The sequence below is a fragment of the Pelodiscus sinensis genome, chromosome 1 (genome assembly GCF_049634645.1).
Source record: "Pelodiscus sinensis isolate JC-2024 chromosome 1, ASM4963464v1, whole genome shotgun sequence".
In the NCBI taxonomy this organism is placed as follows: Eukaryota; Metazoa; Chordata; order Testudines; family Trionychidae; genus Pelodiscus; species Pelodiscus sinensis.
Window position 1 is genome coordinate 4,333,201 of NC_134711.1, and position 27,198 is coordinate 4,360,398.

The 27,198-nt window shown below is 46.8% G+C and overlaps 1 protein-coding gene across 1 annotated transcript in view; it reads right to left on the reverse strand.

The window, feature by feature from the left end:
- Positions 1-27,198, reverse strand: part of STRIP2 (striatin interacting protein 2) — a 74,312-nt gene that overhangs the window by 7,803 nt on the left and 39,311 nt on the right. Inside the window, exons 16-20 of the mRNA XM_075925402.1 lie at positions 23,887-24,013; positions 18,480-18,580; positions 16,262-16,328; positions 2,148-2,252; positions 255-459 (exon numbers count right to left, since the gene is read on the reverse strand). Of these exons, the coding sequence (XP_075781517.1) occupies positions 255-459; positions 2,148-2,252; positions 16,262-16,328; positions 18,480-18,580; positions 23,887-24,013 (605 nt within the window). The remainder of the gene's footprint in view (positions 1-254; positions 460-2,147; positions 2,253-16,261; positions 16,329-18,479; positions 18,581-23,886; positions 24,014-27,198) is intronic.

Here is a 27,198-nt window from a genome sequence, read left to right on the forward strand (position 1 = left end):
GGGACCATCGCACTGGAGTGGACTCCCCAAGAAGGGGCTGTTGCAGTGAAAAGGGGTTCCGCCCAGGGACTGATGGGCCAAGTGTGGGCCTGACCTGTGAGTCCGTGACAGGCCCTACGGCTTCTGAACAGCTGCCAGGGCAGTCCACAGCCAGATCAATTTTGTAGGATCCAGAGGGAGCAGCAGGTCAAACTAAAAGCACGCTAGCTTCACCCAAGACCCGAGACAAGTTGCTCTCTCCCGGTAACACTCACCGTTGCCATAAGCCCAGTCATCGTTCATGCGGTGCCGCACTTTCTGGTAAATGGCAGACATCGTTTTCATGTTGCTCTTTCGCCACTGGCGCCCAAGGTACTTGGTCTGGATCTTCAAGAGCTTCAGCACGTAAAGCTGCATCATGGCCTGTTTCACTTTCAGAGCGCGTTTCAGGATGGGGGCAGATTTAAAAACCACCAGCATCTACCAAATCATCAACAAAAATGTCAGTTTATGTAAATGAGAGCGGTTTCCAGGTATCTAAAAGGGTGCCAGAGGAAGAAGGGGGTAAATTGTTCTCCTTGGCCTCTGAGGACAGGACAAGAAGCAATGGGCTTAAATTGCAGCAAGGGAGGTTTAGGTTGGACATTAGGAAAAACTTCCTGCCTGTCAGGGTGGTTAAACACTGGAATAAATTGCCTAGGGAGGTTGTGGAATCTCCATCACTGGAGATATTTAAGAACAGGTTGGACAGACACCTGTCAGGGATGATCTAGACAGTGCTTGGTCCTGCCGTGAGTGCAGAGAACTGGACTTGATGACCTCTTGAGATCCCTTTCAGTTCTAGTGTTCTATGTTTCTATGATTTATTCTCAGGCTCTTAGCTGCTCTGATACCCGGGTGGCAAGCATGATACAAAACACAGAAAAAACGCACATCCCTAAGGGATGTTCCACTGCGAGGGGAAGCTACGGAGGGTGGGAAATAAACTTTTCTAAGAATCCTTTTGCAAAGGAGGATTTCTGTAAGGGAACCAGATCCTAGGTTGATATAGCCTTCATGTGAGCCAATGTGGTAGAAGAAAACAGAGGAGCACAGCAGATCTCGAGTATTTAGAACAACTGGCCAGCACAGAGCCTCACAGCAGCACTCACTGGGGCTCACTGTCACACTGCAGACCCTTTGGGGGGCACTATAACCCTACTAAACTCTGCTCCTCTCTCTTCTCATCTGCTTCTCCTCAAAGAGACTGCCACAGGATCCTGCCCACCTCTCAAGCACCTCCCCTTGGCCTCTCTGGGAATTGGCACATTCCAGGTCCTACACCCTCTTCTGCTGCTGCTTCATGTGCGTTGCCACCTCTCCCTCTCTTGCTCTGCAACTCAGACTCCTTCCTCTTCGTGGCTTGGCCCTCTCCAGGCAGGTCACTACAATTCTCCTTTTCTGGGATACGAAGGTCCTATTGGACAACTGTCCCAGGCAGACTTCTGCACCATTGCCCAGTTTGTGCCGCTACCTCTAGTGCTAGGTAGGGAAACCTGAGCCAGCCCTCTATTCCAGATTCCATTCCAGGAACCCTATTCCTAGCAACTTTCGTCTGCTTTCTCCCAGGCCCTGTTGCTCTTTCCCTGGGCTCCTCCTTACATCTTCTAGTGCCCTCCTCACCTCACCCCCCCCCCCCCCACACTAGATTAACCAGTCCAAACTCCCTCCTCCCTGGGAGTAATGGAAGACTACTTAATTCCATAGCACCAACTGTGTCTCCCAGAGAGTGACTGCAGACTTCTTCGCTCCCCTATAGCCCATGTTTGCTGCCAGCTTCCTGCTCCAATGGCTCGTTCATGTTGCCAGCTGCATATTGGTTCGTTCCTGCCCTTTCCACCCAAACAGAGCTGTACATAACACTCTAGCCACGATCTCCCAGTTTCTTCTAGTATAAACAGCTCACATTCTAATTAAATGGGGGTTCCACCCCCCCAAGGGCAAAATCTGGGGAGAGAAACAGCTTCACCACCCTAATCTGATATTAAGCTCTTGGGCACAGAAGGCTGTCCCTTGCTACTTGGAGGATGGGCAGACATAGTGCAGTATCTTCGCTCTCATTTAAACGCCATTAAATATATGGCAGGATCTCTGTGACCAGGGGCAAGGCCCCCCAGACCGTGGCTCACCATGGTCCTAGAATGTTTCCACTTGGTCAGCTTGTTCAGAACCCTCAGCAGGTTAATACAAGAGAACAGGTTCCTCCAGCAGAACTGGTTGTTGTCCCCAGCTTCCTGCAGACAGACACAGGAGGGAAAGAATCAGTCCAATGCTACAGCCTGCAGTATTCAACTGGCACTACCTCCCTCCCCCGAGAAATGTCCTTTTGTTAATGGCTGAAGGTGGCATCTGCACCATTCTCATCCCATCTAAAAGAGAAAGGTATTGAATACCATAGTGCCCTCACCTGGCTGGCTAATCTCTCTGTTGACAAATTCACAAACACTTGGAAAGGCCACCCTGAAAAGCCCATTGCTGACAGAAGTTTTAATAACTTCAGGGGGTAGCCGAGTTAGTCTGCATAGGATAAACTTAAAAAAACAACAAATAGTCTGGTAGCACTTTAAAAACTAACAAAACATGTAGATGGGATGATGAGCAGTTTTAATAAGAAATCACACTTCACTTCTTAGGCCAGATGTACACTAGGAACTTTTGCCAGGATAATATCCATTAGAGACGTGGGCTTGTTTTAAACATTTTTAGAATTAAAAATAGCCCTAGTGGAGACAGTTATGCCAATGAAGAATTATTCTGACAGCATAGTTTAATTATTTCAGGTAACTGGTATAAGTTATACCAGCCTAAGCATATTTTCACAGGTAGAAGATGTGTTTACACAGAAAGTCCACTAGCAGCAAATCTTTTCCAGTACATACTAGGCTTTAGAGCAGGGGTGGGGAACCTCTTTTGGGCCTGGGGCTGCTGACCCATGGAAAAAAATCAGTCGGGGGCTGCACACAAGTGAGAAGCAAAACGAGAAGCCCCTGACCAAAAAGGAGAAAGACACTCCCTACATTCCTCTCGCACACCAGAGTCTAGGGAGGTCCAGGCTCGTAGATTTTGCGTGCTCCAGCTCAGCAGGCAGGTGGCAGGGGAGCTGAAGCATCAGCGAGGGCTCCCCAATGCTGATCCTCAGGGTCTGAGGTTCTCCACTCCTGCTTTAGAGGCACTCTACCACTAAGCATCAATCAAATGGCATGCAGAACTTAACCCAGGTTGGAGAGTCTAGGGTTGTCAAATATTCTTCATCACAACGTACAGTCCTGATCTGAAAACTGCAAGAGTCTGTGTTTCTCCAACCGGAACTTTTTCACACAACACTTTTTACTGAACCAGGTTTGGGTTTGTTGTGGTTTTTCCTTGCTAGCAGTAATATAATGGTGAGCTGGGTTTCTTTTCGCCATCATCCTTCCTTTATGTAAAGGGCCTTAAGCCTTTGCAACTTCTCTATGAAATCGCAATTATCCATCAGACAACAAGCACATCCCCTAGAAATTACACTGCTAAACTCTCTCTCCAACTCCTCTAACGAGGAAAGATTACGCTTGGTCCAGCCCTGCTCTTTTCTCAGTGTTTTCCCAAGAGACCAAAGAACAGAGTTTCATATTCCCAGTCTGACGACAACGTAACCAGGCGAGATCACACTTCTTTCTTCCTTTGACTGTCTCCCTGGGGAACCCTGCCTCCCATCTGACAACAAAGTACATGGCACTCTGCCTGGGAGGACAGGGGGACACTGAACTGACCCATAAGGCTGGTACGTTTTATTCTAGTCCTTTTCATTAATCTTTCCTACCCCCAACTTTTTTTTGGACTGTCCCAGAGCTAAGTTTTAAAAATTTAAGTGATTTACTCTCTTGCTATATTTTCCATAGAAGCAGAATGTAAACACATAATATATTTCCATTTATTCACCCACAGCAGGGATATTTTCAATCCCACAGGGCACAATCAACTGCTATGTCAGCTAAAAAATACATAATCATAATATTAACAAATTTCAAACCAAGGCATCTGTGAAGTGCAGCACCTTTTCATTAGATGCAGAAAACTGTAAACTGTAGTTGATGCTGTGCATCTCACACACATACTATCTTTCTCTCCCTCCCCCTTTTATAAGGTTATTACATGAGGGGTTGCAAGCTGCCAGTCTCTACCTCCAAATCTCACTTTGCCTCTAGCATTTGTAGTGTTTACTATAAAATTTGTGTTTTTAATGTATTCAGTGTAGGGGTACATTCAGAAGCTTGCTGTGTGAAAGGGGCCACCAATACAAAAAAGTCAGAACCGCTGTCAACCAATTTTTTTTGAGGAGTTGGGGGAGTCTTAGTTTTAGTTCACTCATTAAAACATAACATGCCATTTCTATGTAAACAAGCCACTAACTTATGGAAAAAAGAAAACTTTGGTAACAACCCCAAGAGCCTGATATGTAGATCTCAAGAGAGACAGAAAAAATATTCATCATCCACACACAGACTTACGAAAAAACAAAAATGCAGATCTAGCCAAAAAGTGACTTTTGGTGAGGAGTATATCAGCCCAGACATGAATGTAACATCTGTTATCCAGCTTGGCCATGGAACCATCCAATAAAACACAGAAGTTTTGACTTTTCCCACTCTTCACATTTAATTGACTGTCCCCCAGTTCATGTATTATGAGACGAGAAAAAAAAGCTACCAATCTACCTCTCTCCTCTAATGTGCCTCCTTTCTAAGGCAAACAGTCTTTTCAATCTCTACTAACATGGGCATTTTTCCGGATCCTTGATCTTTCTCCTCAATCTTTGCCAAACCCACACCAGTTCTGCAATATCCTTTCTGCCAGGGGGCAATCAGCATGAGGCACAATAAATATCCAGGGGAGGCTGTACCATCAATTTAGATAAAAGTATTATGATAGTCTCTCCATTATTCTCCATCCCATTCCATATATAATCCAACATCTTGTTTGCTTTTTTTGGCTCTCATTTGTACACAGAACAGAGGTTTCACTGAGCTGTCCATAATACCTGGGTTCCATTCTTGAATTGATATGTCAGTTCAGATCCCTGCATGGTATAGCTAAGTAATTTCTTTCCTCCCCCTCAATGTTCCTTCAATTACCTTGCACTGATCAACCTTGAATTTAATCTGCCATCCTGTTGACCATTTCCTTGTCTTGTTTATATTTCTCTGAAGCAAGATGGATTGATTTAAATCATGATTTAAATCACCAAGTGGAAAGTCTTGATTTAGATCACTGATTCTAATCAACTCTTCCATTTATACTTCAGTTTTTTTCTACGGAAAGTTATATTCTTATTAGTTGATATAACCATTAAACCACATTGGTTTACAACTAAATTGACCCTTTGCACCAGATTAACCCAATCTTTTTGTTACCTAGTAAGGTACACTATAACCACAGTAAGCCTCAGAGTTATAGACACCAAAATTATGAACTGGCTTGCCAACCACAAACTTTATTTGGAATCAGAAATACACACTCAGGCAGCAGCAGAGGAGGAAAAAAGTGAATACAGTAGAGTATGTTAAATGTGAGGGTACGTCTAGACTACAGACTTTTGTCAACAGATACTGTCGACAAAGCTTCTGTCGACAAAGAGCATCTAGACTACATCCAGTTCTGTTGACAAAGCAAGTCGTTTTGTTGACATAACAGTGTAGACGCAAAGGACAGTGTAGATGCAATAATGCCTTCTATCGACAGAACTCTGTCGATAAAAGGCGTTATTCCTCGTAGAATGAGGTTTACATACGTTGACAAAACTGCTGAGTTTTGTCGACGTTATGTCGACATCACTCAAAGACAGTGTGGACGCAGGTATAGTTTTGTCGACAAAAGTCCACTTTTGTCGACAAAACCCTGTAGTCTAGACACACCCTAAGTTACTACAAAAATAAAGAGAAAGTTTAAAAAAAAGATTTGACAAGGTATGGAAATGGTTTCTGGGCTTATTTCATTTAAATTAAGATGATTAAAAGCAGCATTTTCCTTCAACATACTAAAGCGTCAAAGCTGTATTAAGTCAATGTTCAGCTGTAAACTTGTAAAATAACCTTAAGGTTTTGTTCAGAGTTACAAACATTTCAGAGTTACGAACAATCTCCATTCCCAAGGTGCTTGCAACTTTGAGGTTCTTCTGAATATACATTTATCCTAGTAATTATCTGGTTTAATATTTTCAGATTCTTATTAATTGTACATTTTTAGTATGTTAGAACAGTGTTTCTCCACCTTTTTTTTATAAAGTACCCCTTTAAAAAAAAAGTACCCCCAGTACCTACAGTTTTCAGGCATGCACAATTTTTTTCTACCATTGCAACACATTTGTTTAAACAACTTAATCGTAGTGGGCAGGCAATGAAATTTGTGGGTGTAAAAAGTACAAAAATAATAAAGTACTGTAAAACTTAAAACAAAAATTCAGTTTTCTCCCAATGCCAATTGTGTTGACGTACCCCCCAGACTTCTCTCAAGTACCCCAAGGGTACTCGTACCACTAGCTGAAAAACACTGTTAGAATATAGTGAGTGAATGATACATTGCTTATTTATTAGATAATTAGTGTTTTGTTCATTATTCGTTTCAAGCTGCATTAGACTGGTAACTGGAATTTAATTAAAGACACAAAACAGCATATCAAATTTTACTTTTATTAAACAAAACGACCTTTAAGTGTTTTGGATACATACATTTTTCTTATCAAAACATGTTTCACATTTACAACTAAATGATTTATTAAACAGAGGGATTAACTGTCGCCAGTGAATTAAACTGATTATTTTAGGTCAGCCTGGGAAAAATTTTCAAATATGCCTAAGTGAAAGTGACTGAAGCTTAAGTTCTTATTTGCCTAAATCTCTTGAAAATGAGACCATCCCCTAAGCTAATTAGGCTGACCTATTGTGCCATATTTATAAAGGCGGACCTCAAAAGTCAGATGTTTCCCCTCAGATTCTTTCTTTATATAGAAAAGCAGCCTTTAACCCAAAGTTTTCAATAATTCAACATACTTAATTTTTATTTAAATGTTTTAAGAGTTTATAATAAGATTAGATCTTAACATACCTTGCGTTCAGATTTCATTAACCGGTTATTTTCAAAAAGAAAAAATGATTTAAAAAAGACTAAAATCTGATTTCAATAAAAATATGTTTTTATAAAAAATAATCCATTTTTATCCACCCTGCTCTGATGTTCCTCACAGTCCTCTCTGGTCCTAACTGACCAAAAGAACTTTGTGTCATCTGCACATTTTGCTACTGTACTACTAACATCTTTTCCAGATTATTAATCTATTCCCTAAGGCCCCCCATGTTAACCTTTTCCCACGATGAATACTGACCATTTAATCCTACTCTTTGCATTTGCTCTTCTAACCAGTTTTTGAGCCATGGCAATATTTTGCCTCTTAGTCAAAGACTGCAGCTAGCATCTTTATCACAAGGGACCTTTGCTAAGACCTTTTGGATGTCTAAATAACATCATCTAGTTCTCCTATAACCACTACTTTATTGCACTGTCATAATCATCTTTGCCTTCACTTTGTCCAATCAGTTGTGATTGGTGGCTCTTTGTCATCTCCAAGCATTCCTGTTGGGTGCATCTTTCAAGCTGGCACCAGTCTTCTTCATGTTCTCCTTCCACGTCTCGAAACATGTTTTTCAAAGTCTTCCTTGTGTTCTTTGTCCTGTGACTACCAGATTGTATACTTCCTGGCCATATCTTTTGTCTAATCATCTTGCATGACCCAGCCACCATGGTCAATACTCCCTCAACTTTTCTGTGAGGGGTACAATCTGCATCATAGCTCGTACCATTTCACTGGATAACCTTTCTGCTCTCGTCTTACCTAGAGTCCACCTGAGCATTCTCATTTCAGCAGTCAGAAGAAGCTGATCTCTCTTCCTCACTGGCCAGCATTCTGATGTGTGCATCATGGCAGGTCTACTGTCTAAGCATGATCTTATACCCTTTGCTCTTTAGCTCATCTTTATCGCAGCGAATTCCCACCAGCTCCCCACATTTGCACCAAATGCTTTTCCCATCACTGCTCAGCACTGAACAGAAAGGTCTGAATTGTTACACAGATATTAACTCTCTACCATCTAGTTTTACTGGCTCCTCATTGTCTCTCTTAAATGAAGCTAAGTCTGTATTCCATCTTTTGTCTGCTGATTAAGTCATTTTCTTCTAATGAAACCCTCCATCGTTCTAGATCCTTATCCACTTTGTACACATTTGCACAGCAGTACTAATAAAGAATGATGTCTAAACAAATCTTAAGAGATTAGTGAGACAGTTTTCCTTTGCTGAATCTGTGCTCGTTAGAACCAATCAGATCTTGATTGTCCAGATTATTTGTTATTCTATTTTAGATTATCTTCATTAACTGCTCTCTTTAGCCCTTGGTGATCCAGTAGATCTACAAACTCTTTTGTAGGCTTCCTGCTTTCGAAACAAAGACTCTTGTGCTGGTTTTACCTCTAGCTATTGCTTGTTGACCTCCATCTTGGCCTTCCTAATTTGCCTTTTACTTAAACCTGCTGTAATTTATTGGCATCACTAGGGGTAGATTTCCAAATTGTGAAGGATGTCTGTTTGGCTTGAATGACCTCTCAAAAACTTGGCATTAAGGCCATGTGTCCATTAGGAAATTAAAACAATATAACTATGTTGCACAGAGGTGTAAAAAATCCACTCGTGAGCAAAACAGTCAACCGACCTAGCTCAGGGTGTAGACAGAGCTAGGTTGATGGTAGAATTCTCTGATACAGATAGCTACCACCTCCTGGGAGGACGTGTGTAAACAGAAGAACCCTTGCCATCGGTATTGGTAGCATCTTCACTGAAGTGTTTTAAGTGTAGTCAAAAGGCCTCCTGGTTCTCTCTTGTTCAGTGGTACACGTGTCTTTTAAGACTCTGTTGTTTTCCTTAGTAGCATCCAAATCACCTCCAGGGACTTTATGGCCTTTACTGTCAGCTGTATGTTCTTTTTGCCTTATCATCTCACGTTGTTCAGATTGTCTCTTCCAAAGTTTGGTGTCACTTTTGGGTGCTTTACCTGTCCTATGGACTTTAAACTAAATATTTTGTACCTACTCTCCCTTAATGGCTCAGAAACTATCCCTGCTTGAACTAGTTCGGTTAATTAAGACTAAATCTTGAACAGTTTTTCTTCCAGTGTGCTCTAGAAGGAGAAGTGAACCATATCTGGAGTTCGAGATGTTTTGCCCCTGGGAGTGCACTGCCATAGGATGCATGTGCGCCCATGCACTCTCGAGTGACGCATCTGTGCACTCTACACATCCCCGTGCTCCGGCATAGGACTACAGGGAGGAATGCACCCACCCATGCTCCATTTTCTCCTCAACTTGTAGCCGAGGAAACAGTAAAGACAAATTCTTGCCTGCCCTTCTCTCCTATTCAGGGGTGGGGAAAGTAGCTGCTCGCCTATCCCTTTGCAGAGCAGGATCCCTTCCAGATCCCCAGTCAGAGAAGGGGAAAAACAAAGAAGCAGTTCTTCTATTCTGCCTGGCTCTGAGTACAGGGATTAACATAAGAACGGCCATACTGAGACAGACCAAAGGTCCATCTAGCTCAGTCTCCTGTCTTCGGACGTGGCCAATGCCTGGGGCTTCAGAGGAAATTAACAGAACATGGCAGTTTTTTAGTGATTCATCCCCTGTCGTCCAGTCCCTGCCTCTGACATACAGAGGGATACTTCAGAGCATGGGTTGCATCCCTGCCCATCCTGGCTAATAGCCATTAAATGGACCTATCCTCCAGGAAGCTATTTAGTTCTTTTTTTAACCTTATTATAGTCTTGGCCTTCTCAACATCATCTGGCAAGGAGTTCCACAGGTTGACTGTGTGTTGCATGAAGAAGCAGGTTGAGGAAAAGGAAGGAGGTTGCTCCCACACTCCATTGGGATGTGTCTGACACCCCTGCCAGTCCAGAGAAAGGGCTGGAAGGTGTTTCTCCCTTCTGCTGTCAAGGGAGAAGGGTGCTTTCCCTTATGACTACTCCCAATTCAGGGGAAAAGGAAGGAGTGAGTATTGAGGGACTTATTCCTTCATTCCAGCAGTGAGCTTGGCTAGCATGACATGGGGGGGAAGGGGAGGACTTATATCCTCAGCCCGTAACCATGGCTGTCACATGAGGGGACATCTGAAGGGATCTTTCTTTTCTCCTATCTTGAGCAAGTTCTGCCATTCTTTGGAAGTGAACCACGAGAACTGTCTAGGCTCTGACTCCTCCCCTTTCCAAGGAATATAGAAAAGATGGGTGGGTTCAGCAACAGCCCAAAGCAAAAGCATGAACAGCAGGCATAGCACTGAATGTGTGCGGCAGGGAGCAGGATCCCCAAGGCACTCAGAAAGAGCAGCTCATACTAATTCAGCAGCCCTTACACTGAAACACGAGGGTTTATAGAGAGCAGGCACAGTCCTGCGGGTACTGCTGACCAAAGTCTCCGATGAAGCACACAACGGCGCGTGTACATCCACCAGTGGCGCACCCCTCGGGACAATAATTCGAAGAACTAGCTCTTACAAGAACCAATTGCTAAAGTGTTGAGAAATTGTTCCTCTAAACTTCATCCCCTTGTGCAATTTGACTAGTTTCTATGTGCGTAGTTGCAGCAACTCATCCTCTTGTTAGATCCTGGTGCCTCCTTGATCTCTCAACAATATGCGCTCAATTGCCTTTTCCTGATTGGAAGCCTAATGGATGCAGAGATCTTAAACCAGGCTGAATTCTGGAGCTATAAACTTCAGGGAAATAATGAAGATAACAGATTGATTTGTAGCGATAAACAAGTCCACTAACCACAACTATGACCCACTAGAACGATCCACAGGTGGTCTAGATCCGCTTAAAGGCAGATGGCTTAGGACTGGAACAGTGTTTCCCAATTTTATTTGGCCAGGAACCCCTAGGATTGCCAGGGTAAAATTTGTCAAGGAAAAAAAAAAAAGACCCACCACAATAAACAAACAAAGTTTCTTTAAGACAGGGTGGGGGAGTGACGCATTCTCACAGAACCCTTACTTTCCGGGGTTCCGCGGAGCACCAGTTGGGAAACACTGGACTGGAAGATCTCCAGGAACCAGCACAATCTAGTGGGATGAGGCTGTAATTGGGCACCAGAAGTTCCCAAATTCTAACTCCAGTTCTACCAGTGACTCACCCAAACTCTTCAGGCCCTCTCTATGCCCTGGTTCCTGCATTCATCCTCAGGAGACTCTGGCTCTTTCTCCTCCCTCCCTCCCTCCCTCCCTCCCCACTTTTCCCTCCCTTCTCTCCCCCCATATTCCTGTTTATTTAGAAACTGGACCTTTAATAACTCCATTCATCTGAAGAAGTGGGTTGTGCCCATGAAAATTCATGATACCATCGACATGTTTTGTTAGTCGTTAAGGTGCTGCTAAGCTATTCGTTGTTTAAGTTTTTTCATTACGGGAGAGTTAGCGGGCAAAATCCAGGGAGCACTTCATAGTTCCTTCAAGTGCAAATGAATAAAACAGCTGCAATCAGCAGAACTTGCCAGTAGACACTTTGCCAAAGGATCAATGCCCACAAAACAGATATCAGACAGGAGCACAAAGAAAAAACACTTTCTTGCCATTTCAACCAGAAAGGACATTGTCTCAACGACTTGATTACCTGCATCCTGCTTCAAAGACCTTTTAAGACTTCACTTCAAAGAGAATCCTCTGAACTGTCATTCATGCTTAAATTTGACACTTTACACTCAAATTTGAATAAAGAATAAAGATACTAATTATCTTACCCATTACAAAGATAGCTTCCCCAATTATCACCTCTAATATAATTAGCTCACAGACATTTACCTCCCCTCCTTTCCCCCCCTCCATCCCCCTTCTGTTCTGAAATTTGATTGATCCTTTTCATATGTGTTCATTTTTTTTTATTTGTATCCTTTGGTATATGGTTGTGACAATTTTCTTCCACTATTTGATCTGAGGAAGTGGGTCTGGCCCACGAAAGCTCATCACCTAATAAACCATCTTGTTAGTCTTTAAAGTGCTACATAGTCCTGTTTTTTGCCAGTAGATGGCACTGTTATTTCAGAGAACCGGAAACCAAAGAGGATTACAGTTTTTTAAACCCATCAGAGGGGTAAGCCAAGTTAGTCTGTAACTGGAAAAACTTAAAAACAATGAATAGTCTTGCAGCACCTTAAAGACTAACAAAACATGTAGATGGCATCATGAACTTTCGAGTGAACAACCCACTTCTTCAGATGACTGGAGTTATTAAAGGTCCAGATCCAAGAATAAATAAGGAAAGGCAGGGAGGAGAAGGGGGGAAGGGAGCAGGGGGGGGGGGAGAGGAGGAGAAGAGGAGGGGAAAGAGAGGGAAAAAGAAAAAAAAAAGAGAGAGAAAACCCACACAATCTGAACTACTGGAAAAGTATGTGCCTACTTCCTTATACAGCCTCTCTCCAACTTACGAACTGGTTACGGACCAAGCAATTGGTCGTAACTCGGTTTGTTCGTTAGTCGGACCCCATTGAGTTACACATGATCGCGCTGTTCGTAAGTGCGGATTGCGTTTGTAACTCGGGGTCCACCATTTACGACAGTTTCAGTCGTAACTGCGAACGGTCATAAGTCAACCGTTCGCAACTTGGGGACCGGCTGGATTCTTTATTAGACAATCTTTCTATTAAGCCGTCACTGTTCTTGTCGGTTTGTCATGGGATTTTCAACTTGCCCCTTCTGCGCATGCGCTAACGTGGCCCTGCTGCTGTGCACACGCCAATGTGGCCACCCCCACCAGCTCCATATCCCATGCCCCCCGGCAGGCCACTGACGTGCCAGGCCACCCCCACGAGCTCGCCCTCCCTGGCAGGCCGCTTCCGCCAGCTTCTGCAGGCGGCCCGCCTGCCGCCATGCTGTGCCACGCTGCCCGCAGCCCCCCAGCAGGTCATCGACACAGCAGACCAGCTCCCAGCCCGCCCCCCTCCCTTCAGCTCCGCATCCCAGCCACCCCGGCAGGCTGCCGACACAGCAGGCCACCCCACCAGCTCCGGCTCCCAGAGGGCAACAGCTCCAGAGCTGGGTGGAGGGCAGCATCCCCAGTGTATGTGTGTGTGGGGGAGGGGGAGCCAGCAATCCCGGAGTGTGTGTGGAGGGGAGACAGCAGTCCCAGAGCTGGGAGCAGTAGCCACAGAATGGGGGAGCAGCAGCCCTGTAGGGGAGAGGGGAGAGACAGCAGTCCCCAAGTGTGTGGGGGAAACAACTGCCCCAGGGCTGGGGTGAGGGGAACGGACGGCTGCAGCCCCAAAGCTGGGGGAACAGCAGCTCTGGAGCCAGAGGGAAAATAGCAACAGAACGGGTTGGGCAACCGCAGAGCCATTGTGACAATAGCTCCAGAGCTGGGGGACACCCCAGAGTTGGGTGATAGCAGCTCCAGAGCTCGGGTAGCATTAGCTCCAGAGTTGGGCAGACAGCACCCCAGAATCAGGGTAATAGCAACCCAAGAGCCGGGGAGGGGGAACAGCAGCCCTGAGAAGTCAAGTGCGGTTTTTGGACAATTTTTTAAAATGCTGTGTCGGATCAAATCCAGCCAGTGTTTTTCTGATTTTTTTAGTGGAAACACACTACGTTTAAGACCAAAACAGCAAAAAAAATATATAAAAAAAATAAATTTTCAGCTACCAAGTTAGGAGAAAGATTGGATTGGCTAACAGTTTGCAACTACCCTGAATTGTGCTAAGCCAATCCAATCTTTCTCCTAACTTGGTAGTTGAAAACTTTATTTTTACTCTTTTGGTGCACTTTTAGAAATATTGTCTTTTTAAAAAGTTTTTTTATTTATTTTTTTGTTTGAAACCTTCTAAAAAGCAGAGTTTCTATTTCCCCCCCAATATCACTAAACATGCATAGAGGTATTATTGGGGTTTTTTTAAGCTGCCTTTTAAATGAAGCATGGAAATAATTTAGCTCCATCAGCTGATTTTTTGTGTGGCCTCATTAGTGGTTTTGCGCAGCTTTGGGAATATTGTTGGTCCACTTGCACTTCTTGCTGGGTATGTCTACACTACCCTGCTAGTTCGAACTAGCGAGGTAATGTAGGCATACCGCAATTGCAAATGAAGCCCGGGATTTGAATTTCCTGGGCTTCATTTGCATAAGCGGGGCGCCGCCATTTTTAAATCCCCGCTCGTTCGAACCCCGTGCCGCGCGGCTACACGCGGCACGAACTAGGTAGTTCGAACTAGGCTTCCTAGCTCAAACTAGCATTACTCCTCATTCCACGAGGAGTAAGGGTAGTTCGAACTAGGAAGCCTAGTTCGAACTACCTAGTTCGTGCCGCGTGTAGCCGCGCGGCACGGGGTTCGAACGAGCGGGGATTTAAAAATGGCGGCGCCCCACTTATGCAAATGAAGCCTGGGAAATTCAAATCCCGGGCTTCATTTGCAACTGCGGTATGCCTACATTACCCCGCTAGTTCGAACTAGCAGGGTAGTGTAAACATACCCTTACTTGTCCTGCAAGAGTGGATCTCAAATACTGCAGGCCCTGCAACAAGGGTGGCCATTTTCTGTTTGCGCTACGCTAAATGCAAAAACCAAAAACACCCAAGTCCACTAGCTATCAAGACCACACATACAGTTTGATGACTGCCACATAGTGACCTTCGAGAACAGAATTTGATCTTTCAGATCTAGAAAACTGCTCCCACCCTACTTTGATGCTGTCAATAGTCACAATGCTAAACCACTATCAGGTGAACCACTGGATGAGTTAAGGGCTTGGAACATAAGAACGGCCATAATGGGTCAAACCAAATGTCCATCTGACCCAGTGTCCTGTCTTCTGACAGTGGCAGGTGCTAAGTGCCCCAGAGGGAATAAACAAAACAGGGAATCATCAAGCGATCCCTCCCCTCTCACTCATTCTCAGCTTTCAACAAACAGAGGCTCAAGACACCATCCCTGCCAATTCTGGCTAATAGCCATTGATGAACCTATCGTCCATGAATGTATCTAGTTCTTTTTTGAGCGGTGTTAAAATCCTGACCTTCACCAACATCCTCTTGCAGGGAGTTCCACAGGTTGACTGTACATTGTTTGGAGAAATACTTCCTTTAGTTTATTTTAAATCTGCTGCCTATTAATTTCATTTGGTGATCCGGCGTTCTTGTGTTAGGAGATGGAGTAAATAAACACTTCCTTATCTACTTTCTCCACCCCAGTCATGATTAACAGGCCTCAGTCATATCCCAGTTGTCTCTTTTCCAAGCTGAAAAGCTCCAGTCTTATTAATCTTTCCTCATACAGAATCCGTTCTATACCACTAATTATTTTTGTTGCCCTTTTCTGAACCTTTCCCAAACCTTGTCTATCTTAGGCAACCACATCTGCAGGCAGTACTCAAGATGTGGGCGTACTATGGATTTATAGGGGCAATATGACAAGTTTCTGTCTTATTCTCCATCTCTTTCTTAAGGATCCTGAACATTCTGTTTGCTTTTTTGACTGCCGCTGCACATTGAGAGGATGTTTTCAGAGGATTGTCCACAATGACGCCAAGTTCTCTCTCGAGCGGGAACAACTAATTTAGACCCCATCGTTGTTTATGTATAGTTGTATGTTTTCCGATGTGCATTACTTTGCACTTATCTACATTGAATGTAATGACAGATTATGTAGGGAGCACTAGTCTGGATTGGCTTCTGGCTCGTGGAAGATGGGAAGGGTCAAGACTTCATCCAGAAGAGAACCTTGCCCCTTCTCCTACACTCCTCACTCTCCAGTAATACCCTCCCTGCTTCTGCCTGATCCAACCATCCTCTCTGGGTTCCCAGGGTTACCACACTCAAACGTTGAGCCTGGACTGCTCTTCAGAGTCCATTTAAAATGACTGCAGTTGTGAACCTACTGTTATCATGCCGCAAGCATGGACTGGATACAGTAGATCATGCTTAATAGCAACCAGATATTGACGACTTCTGCTTAACAGAATTTTGACAGGAATCCATTCCATCCCATTGCCTGCAATGTTGATAGCACTCGAACGCTGGCAGCCGAATGCCGCTTATTGACATGTTTTTTAAGCGAGACCCCAGGTCTGGGGAGCAGCTGCCAGAGTAGGAAGTAATGGGACATGCCTGCAGTCAGCCGTGAGCCTGTCCTAACTAAGCACTTCCTTCTGGGCTGCAAAATCCGTTAACAAGGGTTATTTATGTTCTTCTTACCAGGCTTTCTGCAGTGAGCTCCGGCAGCTCGTGGACTGTGCAGTGGGGATAATCCAGGACAGAGATGCTGTGGGAGACAGGGAAGGGGGAACGAGTCATTCATGAAGCAACAGATCAGTATTCTAAAATTTGTCTACATTACCTTTCCCAATCAGCCATTATGATCCCGGTCCCTAGCACACTGCACCCACTAAATCCTGCATCTAGCAACAAGTTAAGTTAGAAGATCCTCAAGGTCCCTTCTAACCCTATGATTTTTAATTACAGGGACCTCTGCTTAGAGCTTTGCAGCTGTAACTTACGTGTTGTTGGGCACTGCTAGGAAGTCACTTACTTTCTAAGTAGGTCACGATTTCTCCAACATTCTCTTAGCGTGAGCCACACTGAATGGCAAGTCTTGTGGATGCACCTACCTTTTGCATTTATGATTGACAGGCCACCTCCCATCCTATTTCCAATCTCGTGACACCTCTGTCTCGCTGTTCAACAGAACCTGTCAAATTTTGTATTGCTCTAAAGTACATCCTGAGTGCTCTACTAAAGATTCTAGTAATTTGGATCCATTAAGCCAAGACAGATGAGCTATTTATACATTTTTAAAAACCCTAGGTTAAAATAATAAGAGATCTGGATTACTTAAACTGAGAACAGCAAGGAAATTCAGAGTGAAGGCTGCAAATCTCTCTAACCCTTCAGGTTCTCATGCCTTAACATAAAGGCTTGTCTGCAATACAACACAGATTGACGACGCAGCAATCGATCCATTAGCAGTCGATTTATCATGTCTGCTTAGACACAATAAATCAACCTCTGAGCACTCTCCTGTTGACGCCATGTACTCCACCAGGATGAGAAGAGTAGCCAGAGTCGACAGGAGAGCAGCTCCTGCTGACCTTACGCTATTTGCATAAGCTGAAGTTGCATTGGTTAGATCAATGGATGTGTATGTGTGTGTAAAGTAGCATAGGGATGTGAATGTGCACCCATGTCCATGATTAACTAGCAAGTCTGGGCTCATTGGTCAACCCTCATGGTTACACACAACCCCCTCCCTTGTGTTGCTGCCTCTGTATCAGAGGCAGCGGTGCGGGGGGGTGGGGAGGGAGGTGGGAGCCAGTGTGCGTGGGGAGCCAGCTCCCATGGAGCCACCTGTCCCTCCCTGTACTGCTGCCACTGGGAGGCATGTGTATTTCTTAATTTTCATTAAAATGTCATGGAGTTGTAGCAAGATGTCTGGAAGGCAGCAGTGCGGGGGGAGGCAGGCAGGAGTTGGTGCTCACAGTAGTACTGGCTCCTGCCTGCCCCTGCCCCTCCCCTGTCCCCACATGTAAAAAAATTCAGTGGTTACACATTTACAAAAATAAACACATTTTAACATGTCTAGTGTCGTGTAGGCATCTCTCAAATTAACACGTCCAATTAACAAGTCCTATATCTCAAATCACAGAGGAGAATAAAAGTCTCAGAAGGGTAGCCGTGTTTGTCTGTAACTTTAAAAAATGCATCGTCCTGTAGCACCTTAGAGACTAACAAAAAATATATATATGTATATATATATAATAACGTGTGTGTGTGTGTGTGTGTGTGTGTGTATTTCATGGGCAAAACCCACTTCTTCAGAGAGGAAGTGCTACATGACAACTCGTTTTTTAAAGTTACAGACTAACACGGCTACCCCTCAGAGACTTTTATTCTACTCTGTGATTTGAGATATTGGACTTGTTAATTAAATCTGCATATGCCAAGTCTGGCGGGAAAGAGACAGACACAGTACAACTTGAAGAACAGAGGAATAAAGCAAGACATGCATAAGATCAGAGAGGAAGTGGGTTTTCCCCACGAAAGCTCATGATACTATCTATATATTTGTTAGTCTCTAACGTGCTACAGGACGACTCATTTTTTAGAGTAGAATAAAGGCCCTTTTATTTCAAAAGCACTGATGCAGCAGTGCAATTCAGTGACGACTCTGTGACTATTTAAAACCAGCTGCTCAGGGTCAAGAGAGCTGAATGCTAGAGCAAGAGATGAGAAGGGCCCAAGCAACTCCGTCTAACCAGCACAGAACTGTTTCCCTGCTGCGTATTCTCTACTACTTTGTCCAGCCTAGAACATGGCCCCTTACAGAAGTTTTAGTGACCACAAGGGGAAGCTCTCCTCACGCACCAGGCCCCTCCTACATATGGAAGGAAAAGGAACAGCGGCCGCGGGGCTGTACCTGTTTTTGGCAGTGATGTAGGACATGATATTCTGATTGAAGAACTTCAGAATCAGCGGGATGCAGTTGGCAAACACCAAGTGCTGAGACACGTACTCAAACTGCAGAAAAGAGGTGCACACACACTGTCAGGTAGGCTCCATGCATCTGGCAAAGTGGTTTTGACCCATGAAAACTGACGCCCAAATAATTCTGTTAATCTTTAAGGTGCCACAGGACTCCTCATTGTTTTTACAGATACAGACTAACACGGCCCCCTCTCTGCCACGGTCAGGTAGTGCAATTAAAAAAAAAATCAAACAAAAGTCACACTTCCAGATTCAGTTAAAAACCTTTCTCTGTGGATTTGCTGCAGCTGACCTCACAGACCTCTTCTCCCTTTCCTCCTCACCATAGGTCCTGTACCAGTCTCTCCCCAAAACCTCTGATCCACAGCTCCTGCTTTTTCTCTTTGCCAAATGGTTTCTCCAGCCCTTTCCAAGTTTCAACTAAATAACAAACACTCCCCCTCAGCTTTATATGTGTGTCTTGATTTCTCTCCCTCTGTTAAAATTTAATTCTAAAGACTTTAGAAATATGGTTCCTATGGCTACAACATAAAGCACAATTGAACTGTATATAGATTGCCAGAAAGAGAGGCATTCCCCCTTCCACCCCAACTGCGCAGGGACTTACAGCAGGTTCCCACAGGAAGAAATGGCTTCTTCCTTTATTTTTACATAGCATGGAGCAAGCTCATAGAATCACAAAACACTAGAACTGGAAGGGACCTCGAGGGGTCACCAAGTCCAGTCCCCTGCCCTCGTGGCAGGGCCAAGCACCGTCTAGATCCGGGGTGGGGACCCTTTTTAGGGTCGGGGACTGCTGACCCACAGAAAAATCAGTTGGGGCCTGCACACAAGTGAAAAGAAAAAAAAACCCTGACTAAGCCATGGGGGGTGGGGGCTGGAGCCAGGGGCCACTTCCAGCTCCTGAGCCTGAGGTTCCGATCTAGATCATCCCTGACAGGTGTCTGTTTAACCTGCTCTTAAATATCTCCAGTGTTGGAAACTCCACAACCTCCCTAGACAACTTATTTCAGTGTTTAACCACCCTGACAGGCAGGAAGTGTTTCCTAATGTCCAACCCAAGCCTCCCTTGCTGCAATTTAAGCCCATCGCTTCTTGTCCTATCTTCAGAAGTCAGAGAGAACAATTTTTCTTCCTCTTCCAGTCAAAATTCATACACAACTAGTACTTGACCATTCTCTGTCTAGGTATTTCAAACTGCACCCTGTATTTTCCTGTTTTGGCATCAGTAGCCAGTCTCTTCCATTGGACCATACTGAAGCGCTTACAAATATTCATGAAAGAAGCCCCATGTTTCTCTTTTCCCTGACCATATTTGACAAAGAGGGATGTTAAGGGCTGGACTACATGGGGAGCTCTTCCAGAATAGCTATTGCTGGAGAGCTCCATGTATGGACACACATATTCCAAATCAGTTTAAACCACTTTGGAAGTGGATTAAGCTAATTTGGAACAAGGCTAGGAGACCATTCCCATATTGAATTGGTTAGGAAGAGCTCTTCTGCTCTAAATTTATGCTATGCCCACATCTTGAATACTGTGTACAGATGTGGTCTCCTCACCTTAAAAAAAGATATTTTGCCCTTGGAAAGGGTTCAGAAAAGGGCAACTAAAATGATTAGGGGTTTGGAACGGGTCCCATATGAAGAGAGGTTAAAACGACTGGGACTTTTCAGTTTAGAAAAGAGGAGACTGAGGGGGGATATGATAGAGGTCTATAAAATCATGAGTGGTGTGGAGAGGGCGAATAAAGAAAAGTTATTTATTAGTTCCCATAATAGAAGAATTAGAGGACACCAAATGAAATTAATGGGTAGCAGGTTTAAAACTAATAAAAGAAAGTTCTTCACACAGTGAATAGTCAACTTGTGGAACTCCTTGCCAGAGGAGGCTGTGAAGGCTAGGACTATAACAGAGTTTAAAGAGAAGCTAGATAATTTCATGGAGGTTAGGTCCATAAAAGGCTATTAGCCAGGGGATAGAAATGGTGTCCCTGGCTTCTGTTTGTCAGAGGCTGGAGAGGGATGGCAGGAGACAAATCGCTTGATCATTGTCTTCGGTCCACCCCCTCTGGGGCACCTGGTGCTGGCCACTGTCGGCAGACAGGCTACTGGGCTAGATGGATCTTTGGTCAGACCCAGTACGGCCGTTCTTATGTTCTTATGTTCTTAATCCACACTCTACCATATTCCAGATTAATTTTCATGCCCTAAAGCACACAGAAGGGGAATGACAGGCCCACGGACACATGGTAAGCCAGTTTCAGAGTCAAACTCAGAGCTTCTGTCTGGCTTCTGGTGCCAAATCCCTAACTCAGAGTATGGGGACAGACAGAAATATTGTGAAATGCAAAGCCTGGCGCACAGGGACCATGCGGTTACTGTCTCAACTTAACCACTGGGAGCTCCCTTTTCACTCACCGAGCAGAAGTTTGGGTCCTTCTTTGGGTATGTCTACACTGGAGCTGGGATCAAGCCACACAGCTACTCCAGATGTGCTAACAGCAGCATGGTTATCACAGCACAAATGGCAGCTGGGGCTCGCTGCCCAAGCACAAGCTCACCTGAGCCCGAGTCTGTACTGGGGACTAGCACGCGTCTGTCTGTCCAGGCAGGGAGGTATGCTGCCAACTGCAGCTCAGATGTGTCCTTACAGCAGGGGCGGGCAACATGCGACCTGCAGGCCGGATCTGGCCCACCAAGCCGCCCCCCCCAGGGCCCTCAGCCACAGAGCAGCCTCATGCCGCTTTAAGCGGCTGGCTGCTCCCCGTGGCTCTGCTCCAAATGCTGGGGGGAGGGGAAGGCTTTGCATGCTGCCCTTGCCCCCAGCACAATTTCTCAGCTCCTATTGGCTGGTTTCCTGAGGCAGGTGTGAGGTGATCTGGGGTAGGGAGTTGGGATGTGGGAGGGAGTGGGATGCCAGAGGCAGGCTTTGTCAAGGAGGCACTTACCTAGGAGTTGAGAAATTGTGCTGGGGGGGGGGGGGGACAGTGCGCCTTGCTCCCCTGATGCCTGGAGCAGAGAACCACAGGGAGCAGCCAGCCACTTTGAGCAGTCTGGGGCTGCTGACAGGCAGGGACCCTGCCTTGGGGTCCTGCAGAGCCTCTGGCCAGGAGCCACCTAGGTAAGCACCTCAATCCCGGAGCCTGCCTATGGCACCCCACATCTCCCACACCCAACTCCCTGCCCCAGCTCACCACCCAAACCCTCTGCACCCCCCCATCCTCCAGGACAATTCCCTCCTAGACCATGCACCTCCTCCTACACCCTTCCACCAGGCCAGAATCCTCTCCTGCACCCAGACCCCCTTATGGACCCTGCACCCCAAGCCCCTGCCCCAGATCACAACCCCCTCTTCATTCAAACTGAATGCCAGTCCCCTATCCTGAACTCCAACCTCCATAGAAAAGGGCAGCCCTGCACCCAAACTGTGGCCCCGTACCAGGCCTCCCTCCAAGGCCCACCCTTGCACCACCTCCTCCCCTGACCCCCCTGGCTGGGAGTCTCCACTGATTAGCCAAGTCCCCTCCAGCTTCCGGCCAGCCCCACATTCCCCAGAATTCGACATGCTGTTTGCTTATGAATTGGGATCCGGAAGAGGGTCCTTAGCGCTGCTGCTTACTAGTCAGCTTCACCATGTCCGAACTCTGGCGCACGTGCCGCAGCAGACAGACCCAGCGGCAAGCAAAGCCCCGGAGTAGGGAAAGGAGAAGGCAAAACAACCTGGCCAGAACAGCCCTTTTACCAGCAACCTCCGTGACCCTGATGCACACACTCAGCTAAACGTGAGATTTACCCCAACACGAAGGGGCACAAACTGGAGCCAGGATGTAAATCTAGTTGGTTTTGCTTGACACGTAGCTTAGCACACTGGAAATCTCAGCTCAGAAACAGCAGCTGGGTGGCTGAGAGATTCCTGCTTTTTTACTCGGTTTTCCAGCACAAGCGACTGATGCAAAAGGCACCTCAGTGTCCCACCCAGGGTTAAACAACAAGCAAGTACCCAGGAAGCCCCTGGGTTTTATTTCTTGGCGCAACTGCTGGATCGCAGCCATCCGCATGCCACGAGAAAGGAGGAAAAGGAGAGAACGCCCTCCTGTGCCCAGAGGAGCAAGAGCACACATAAGGGGACACGAGAGGCCTATTGCAGCTGGGGATCTCAAAACGTAGTGTACTAAGGCTAGGGATGTAAATATCGGTTCATTGAATAGTCGAGTAACCTCATTAATTCTTTTCAGTTAGTCGGCTATTCTGTAATCCCCGGGGTGGGTCTAGCAGCCAGTGCTCTCCGACCTCACTCCCAAGGAGACCCCTTGCCACTCTACGCTGCTGCCTCTGTATCAGAGGCAGCAGTGTGGGGTGCCAGGCAGGAGCTGGTCCGCAAGGGGAGGCAGTTTAAAAACCAGCTCCCCTCGCGGATTGGCTGACTGTTGCCTCGCACTGATGCCTCTGATACAGAAGCAGGGCTTCTGAGCTCCTGGACCTGGCGCAAGCCGGAACTGAGCCGGGCTGCCTGGCCACTTGGCTCCTAATACACTTTAAATGCAGAGCCGCAGTGGGGGTAGGTCCCGGACCCGGCGCAACGCAGGACTGAGCCGGGCTGCTGGCCATCCTGCTAAAAAAATGTACTGGAAAGGAGGGGTTAATCAGCTTATCAGTTAATCGACTCTACTATTACAACCCTAATTAATGCCGAATCAAAATACTAGCCTCTGTCCATCTCATAGGGCAGGGCTGAATTCTAGGCTTGTTCCTTTCTGAATCAGCTCTTTAAAAGAAGAAAAAAGGGGGTGTTTGGCATGCAAAGTGGCTGCAGTACTGGGCCGCGGAGACAGCCCCATCTCATGTTTCAGACATTGCTAACAAGGGAACGCCTCGACACGGTCAGAACACAGTTTGGTCTGGTGTACACCCAGGCCAAACCAAACCCTGTTAGGACGCAAAGACGAGAGTCTTGAACGCTTTAACTCCTTAGAGTCCCTACCTATCTGTAGTTTAGAAACAGCCTCGTCGGGTCTGGCTAGTCCCACTCCTGGCAGAGGGAAAGAAAACTTCTCCCCTCAGGCTAAATGTTTAGGATCCCACTAAGTTTCGGTCCCTGTGGAATATTCACACGAGGCTGCCAAGGGAACTGCAGACACAGCGTTGCAGAAGTGACCCGAACACATTCACAGCCACTTCTCCTGGGCTAACAACGCTGAAGGGCTATGCTTTGGGGCTGACGATCGCCTCTGCAGCAGGCCAGAACCGGGTGAGGTAGCCAGGGGATCCCTCTTGGGAAACACTAAACACGTCTGACTTGTGATGCCCCTAGCGACGGCCTTCTCCTCCCCCGCTCACCTGGTAGATGTGGTTGACTTTGAAATGCTTCAGCAGCAGCAGCAGCGAGGCCGAAATGCCCTTCACGATGATCTCCTTGTGCCTGTTCACATCGACCCCCAACTTCATGCTCTGAAGAACCGTGATGCTGGTTGGGAAGGAGAAAGGGAGGGTCAGATCAGCATCGGATTTTTGTTCTGATTGGTTTATATTCATCGGCTTGGGCTCTATGAACAGGGGAGTCTCCACTGAACCTGCCACACAGAGAAGAGCCTGTGCTTATCCCTGGATCTCTTGCTTCCAGTGTGCCCTGCCAAGGGCCACCACAGTGGGACAGACCACACTGCACAAGGAGAGCCTGGGCATTTGCTACAGCAGTTGAATTAGAAAGCAAAGGGCCCTTCCAGCGACACGCTCTTCCCGAAGTTTTATTCCTGGCACTGGTTGGTTTAATTTTAACCTCTGGGCATGAGCAGCCTTCTCTTTTGTGCTGTGTTCTGTCCACAACAGCTGGACTTTGAACCTGCGAGAGGAGAACAACCTGCTAGAGTTCAATGGGGACACAGATGTAGAATCGTAGCATGCTAGAACCGGAGAGACCTCGGGAGATTATCAAGTACAGTCCCCTGCCCTCCTGGCAGGACCAAGCACCCTCTAGATCAGAGTGGGGGCCCTTGGCTTGTCTGGATCCGGCCCTCGGGGCTCAGAGCTCCCCCAAGCATTGGGGAGCCTGCACTGGCATTACAGTTCCCACAACATCTCCCCACCAGGCTGGAGCACACAAAATCTGCTAGCCTGGGCCCCCCCAACCTCTAGTGTGTGAGAAGAATATGGGGAGTGTCTTTCTCCCTCTCAATCAGTTTTTGTTTTTTCTTTGCTTCTCACTTGTGTTCAGCCTCAACTGATTTTTCTGTGGGCCAGCAGCCCCCGATCCGAAAAAGGTTCCCCATCCCTGATCTAGACCATCCCTGACAGGTGTCTGTCTAACCTGCTCTTAAATATCTCCAGAGATGGAGATTCCACAACCTCCCTGGGCAATTTATTCCAGTGTTTCACCACCCTGACAGGCAGGAAGTTTTTCCTACTGTCCAACCTAAACCTCCCTTGCTGCAGTTTAAGCCCATTGCTTCTTGTCCTATCTTCAGAGGCTAAGGAGAACAATTTTTCTCCCTCCTTCCTGTGACACCCTTTTAGATACTTGAAAACAGCTATCGTATCCCCTCTCAGTCTGCTCTTCTAAACTAAACAGCCCAATTCTTTCAGTCTTCCCTCATTGTTCATGTTTTCTAGACGTTTAATCATTTTTGTTGCTCTTCTCTGGACCGTCTCCAATATCTCCACATCTTTCTTGAAACGTGGTGCCCAGAACTGGACACAAGACTCCAACTGAGGCCTAAGTTGTTCAACTTAACAGAGCACAAGGACTGGTCTTGGACACCCAGCAGCACCGAAAGGCAGAAAAGCACCAGATTAACCTTTTGTGGTGCCAAACATATTTGTGGGCACCCACGAAGTCATTGTGGACACCTTCCAAGAGTGGACACAATGTGGTGAGGACATGAAATCTTGGACATTTTTCATTTTGATCACACACCTCTGCAAGGCTATACGTACTGCCATACACAGCTTCCCCAGTTTTTCTTATGGAGCTGTACCCGTGTGGCTATATCCTGGGTGAGCAGAACTTCCACAGTGACCAGGGAAACTCCCCACAGATTTATCTCCTTCTTCATTCTGACATCCTACAGCCATGTTTCCTGGACCACCCTGTTTTGCCAGCCATGGTAAGTGGCCCTACCTTCAGCTCAGTAAAGTTCCATAGCCAGCAGCTACCTGGTCAATGTTGACAAATTCCTCCCCCAGCGCCCATCCTGGCTTTTGAGCCAGTCACTTGCAAATGCCATTTCCCCAAAGTGGTGGGCAGTACTTTTTGACGGGGGTGGAGGGGGCCACTCCAAGATTTTGGAAAGTGGTCGAGGGCCGCACTCTTCCAGGATATTAATGGAGGAGATGCAGGGTCTGGAATGGTGGTTGGGTGCAGAAGGGAGCTTGCGGTAAGGGGGGGAATTTGGGTGAAGGATGCAGTTGTCACCTGGGGCACTGGACTGGATGCAGGGGGTTAGATTGTGACCTTGGGCAGGGAATGGAGGTACAGGAGAGGCTGCAGGGGTCTGGGTTGTGAGGTAGGGCAGGAGGGGATTGCGATCTGGGGCAGGGGATTGGAGTGCCGGAGCTGGGAGGGCATAGGGTACAGGAGGGACAGAGGATTTGGGTATGCGGAGTAGGGGGCAGGAGTGGAAGAACGAAGGTTGGGGAAGAGAGGGACTGAGGTTCCAGAGGCAGGGTCTGGCTAGGAGACTTACCAACCAGCAGCCCATTCCTGAATCAGCCTCCCTGCCTGCCCCGCCCCTGCACAGGCTGCAGCCATGTGCTCTGTGAATAATTAGGAGCCCCTTGTGTTTTGTGGCTGCCTGTTATTGAAACAGGCAGCTCCCATTGGCCAGTTTCTGGCCAGAAGCCAGCCAATAGGATTGTGCTGGGGTCAGGAGCAGCTCCTAAAGCTTTCCCCCCCTCTCCTCCAGGTTCAGTTTTTAAAGTGAAACCGCCCCGCAGCCGCGTTTCTGAGTGACATATGGGTAGGGCAAGGCAAGTGGGGAGCCTGCCTGGGGCTCCCTGCAGCATCCGCGGGCCAGATCCGGTGGCTTGGCAGGCCAGATCCGACCCATCGGCCGTATTTTGCCCAGGCCTGATATAATCCTGGGAACCTGAAGTCACCTGCCTTCTTTTCCCCCCTGCTTCCATCTATATGCTATTCTGCTCCCTGGTCACCAGCACCTCTCCCCATGCTTGCTTCCCTTCCGCCTTGGACCACATGCCCCAACCAGCTGGTCTTGTTCTCCCCCTGCACACCTGATCGGCTTCCTCGTTCCCTACCACCCTTTCCCACAGGCGACCTCTGTTCCTGGAGATTAACTCCAGTTTCTTTATCTGCTCCTAGCTCAACGGCCCTTGGTAGTCACAGAGTCACCCGTATTTCTCTGGCTGCAGCCATACGGCCAATTGCCAGAGGCCAGCCCTAGACAGGTGCCCCTATGAGCTGCGAGAAGGGTGGCAACTCCAAGGCTGAACATGCAAGGACAGCACTAGGGACTCCCAATCCTCAGGGCTGGCCTTAGGCAGCTTTAGATGCTGCAGTGTGGCGCTTCCCTACTCCAGGCCCTGGCTGTAAGTGCCCGAGATGCCCATCACCTGCAGCAGGGACCCCCAATTCCCATGACCCAACAGCTAACACAGAGTCATGAAGAAGGTGCAGTCTGGATGATTTTGGAAGCT